Source organism: Suricata suricatta, chromosome 6 (assembly GCF_006229205.1).
Source record: "Suricata suricatta isolate VVHF042 chromosome 6, meerkat_22Aug2017_6uvM2_HiC, whole genome shotgun sequence".
Lineage (NCBI taxonomy): Eukaryota > Metazoa > Chordata > Mammalia > Carnivora > Herpestidae > Suricata > Suricata suricatta.
In genome coordinates, this window is record NC_043705.1 from 30,974,624 (window position 1) to 30,977,559 (window position 2,936).

Genomic DNA, 2,936 nt, shown 5'->3' on the forward strand with positions numbered 1-2,936 from the left:
CGGTCCAGGGCGCTGTCCAGCACTAGCGAATAATAGTTCTTGAACGTAGACATGATCTTGAAAGGGACGTTGGACGTTAGAGAACAGATCACTTGTCCGTTGGCTCCGGAGTCAGGGTCAGATACACTGATGAGTGCAATGACCGTGCTAGGCAGAGTGTCCTCTCGTACTGGGAGAGACAGGGAAGTCACGGTGACTTCAGGAGCATTATCATTGGCATCTAAGATCTCTACCCAGACTGTACAGTGACCTGCCATCGGAGGATTCCCTTTATCTGTGGCCTGTACTTCGATTTCATAAAACTTGTTTTCTTCATAATCTAAAGTTCCATTGACTCTCACTTCTCCACTATTTTCATCTAGTGTAAATAAGAGTTTTCCATTGGGCTTAACTGACATCAAGGAGTATGTTACCTCTCCATTGACTCCTTCATCTCGATCTGTGGCGTTTAGCTTTATCACAAAAGTTTCTTTAGCTGCATTTTCCATCAATCTCACCTTGTATTCTGATTGCTCAAATTCCGGATCATTGTCGTTAATATCCAAGACATGGATGAAAAGCCGAACGGTGCCAGTGAGCTCTGGTTTTCCTCCATCTACAGCTGTCAGTAGCAAATTAAGTTCTGGAGTTTTCTCTCGGTCCAGATATTTCTTTAATGTAAGGGACAGTCTTTTAGTCTGCTTACTATGTGTTGGTTGTTCTAAAGAAAAATACTCATTTTGACTTAGTCTGTAGGTCAATTCAGCATTCACTCCTATATCCGCATCAGAAGCTCCCTCTAGAGGAAAATGAGAGTCGGGTTGCTTAGATTCAGAAATCAGCAGCTTTTGTTCTCTGAGAGAGAACACTGGTGGATTGTCGTTAATATCCTTTATTTCCACTTGCACATGGAAAACCTGCAGCGGCCTGTCCACGATCACCTCCAGGTGGATGCTACATTCGGTATTCCTTCCACACAGCTCCTCTCGGTCGATCCGAGAATTCACAAACAAAATGCCATTCTGCAGATTTACCTCCAGAAGGTCTCGGCGGCCTTTGGATGCCACCCGGAAAAGGCGGGGTACAAGCTCCGTTAGTTCCAGCCCCAGGTCCTGGGCGATGCGGCCCACGAAGGTGCCGTGTTTGGCCTCCTCCGGGACCGAGTAGTGGACCTGGCCGCTCCCGGCTTCCCAGACTGTGAGCAGCAGAAGCGACAGCAGCAGACGCCGAGTGTGCAATCCCCTTCTTTGATAGCCAAACATCGCATACAACATTGACTTCCAAAATAAGGTTCTTTACACTTACAGTACCAGAGACTCCAGGTTTGGGTTTAAAATCTAGCTGAATTTTTGAGAAGTTTCAAAGAATCCTTTAACAGTAGCGTTCGGCATGATGGAGTCGTTTTTTTGTAGGGGGCGTTCCTGGCCGGTCAGACCAACCCTTGAAAACTATTTTCACCAAGTAAAGAGCGACACCTTGCGCCTGAACAGTGAGTACTGTGCACTAACTTAAAACAGAAAAATATAAACTTCACATGTGTCGTGTTACTTTATCCCCAAAATAATACTTCCAAAGTGCTTATATAACTCGTAAATTATATTGAAACTGACGGTTTGTGGAAAATGGCATTTTATTCTTACTATGAAATTGAAAGTTTTGTTCCTATGTTTTATTTAGAGTTATACGATTATTCTTTACTTATCTACATAAATACACACAGAGTTTGATTCTCCAGGTAGCCTTTTGAAAAACTAGGGTTGAACATTTCCTAAAGATACTCTTTCTCATATTAAAATGTTATCAAATTTCAATTGTTTTACTTCTAGTCTCTCTTGTTACTTTGGCTGCTTGGAAACTCAAAGACAAATTTGAGGTTTTAATAACAATTCTTTAGTCTTTAAGTTCTGCATGTTGTGTTCTTTTCTATGTGCACTTACCTTCTATTCATATATATTTAATTCCAATTATTTTTGTTATTTACATTTGCTTTTGTTACACCAATCACGTATCCTTTGAAAAACAAAAATATGTTTTCAAATTTAATGTTTAAAACATAGAATACACAATAGAAAAGTCTATGGATGTAGATGAAATTTATATTTGACAGACATGGTTTATCAGGTAAGTTGTATTGCTAACAGTACGATATAAGGTATCAAAATGACCTTTATGTCAATGATATGGAAGGTGTCTTTCAATTATAAAATAAATTTTATTATAATTTAATGAAATAAATAAAAATCACCATGAAAATGTGTGTGCCATGTTGGTATTTCCAGGTTACCAACATACATATCTGTCAAGATATGCTCATGAAAATTGTAGATCTGTTTCTTTTTGAAAGAAGTCTGGGTTTGAGATCAAAAAGCTCATCCATAACAAGGGAAATTATTTCTAATTAACTCCTTTAAGTACCTAATACTATGCTAAATATATATGGAGAAAATAACCAGACAATTCAACCAAATGCAAATGGCTTTAATATGTGTGTAAATTCAATTTCATAAGATACCAAGTAGAAAATGGGATTGTTGATATTTATTTTCATAGCATGAAGATGTAATTTGGTTATATGTCCTTTGTCTTTTCATATAGACTGGAATTTAAGGTGTCAAAAAAGAATACAATGGAAGTTTAAAGTAGAAAATTATTTAGAGTAAAGATCATTCTGCTTGAGTATTTTGTTGAATGATTTTTAAAATGTTCTAATGTTTATTTTTGTGAGAGAGAGTGTGTGTGAGTAGAAGAGGGGCAATGAGAGAAGGCGACACAGAATCTAAAGCAGGCTCCAGGCTCTGAGCTGTCAGCACAGAGCCCAATGTGAGGCTTAAACCCACAGAGGCACCTAGGTGGCTCAGTCAGTTGAGTGTCTGACTTTGACTCAGGTCATAATCTCTCGGCTTGTGGGTTTGAGCCCCACATCGGGCTCTGTGCTGACAGCTCAGAGCCTGGAGCCT

The 2,936-nt window shown here is 39.2% G+C and overlaps 1 protein-coding gene across 1 annotated transcript in view; it reads right to left on the minus strand.

The window, feature by feature from the left end:
- The window catches only part of LOC115293402 (protocadherin alpha-10-like), a 16,491-nt gene that overhangs the window by 902 nt on the left and 12,653 nt on the right, over positions 1-2,936 (minus strand). Inside the window, exon 2 of the mRNA XM_029941187.1 lies at positions 12-645. Within this exon, the coding sequence (XP_029797047.1) occupies positions 12-645 (634 nt within the window). The remainder of the gene's footprint in view (positions 1-11; positions 646-2,936) is intronic.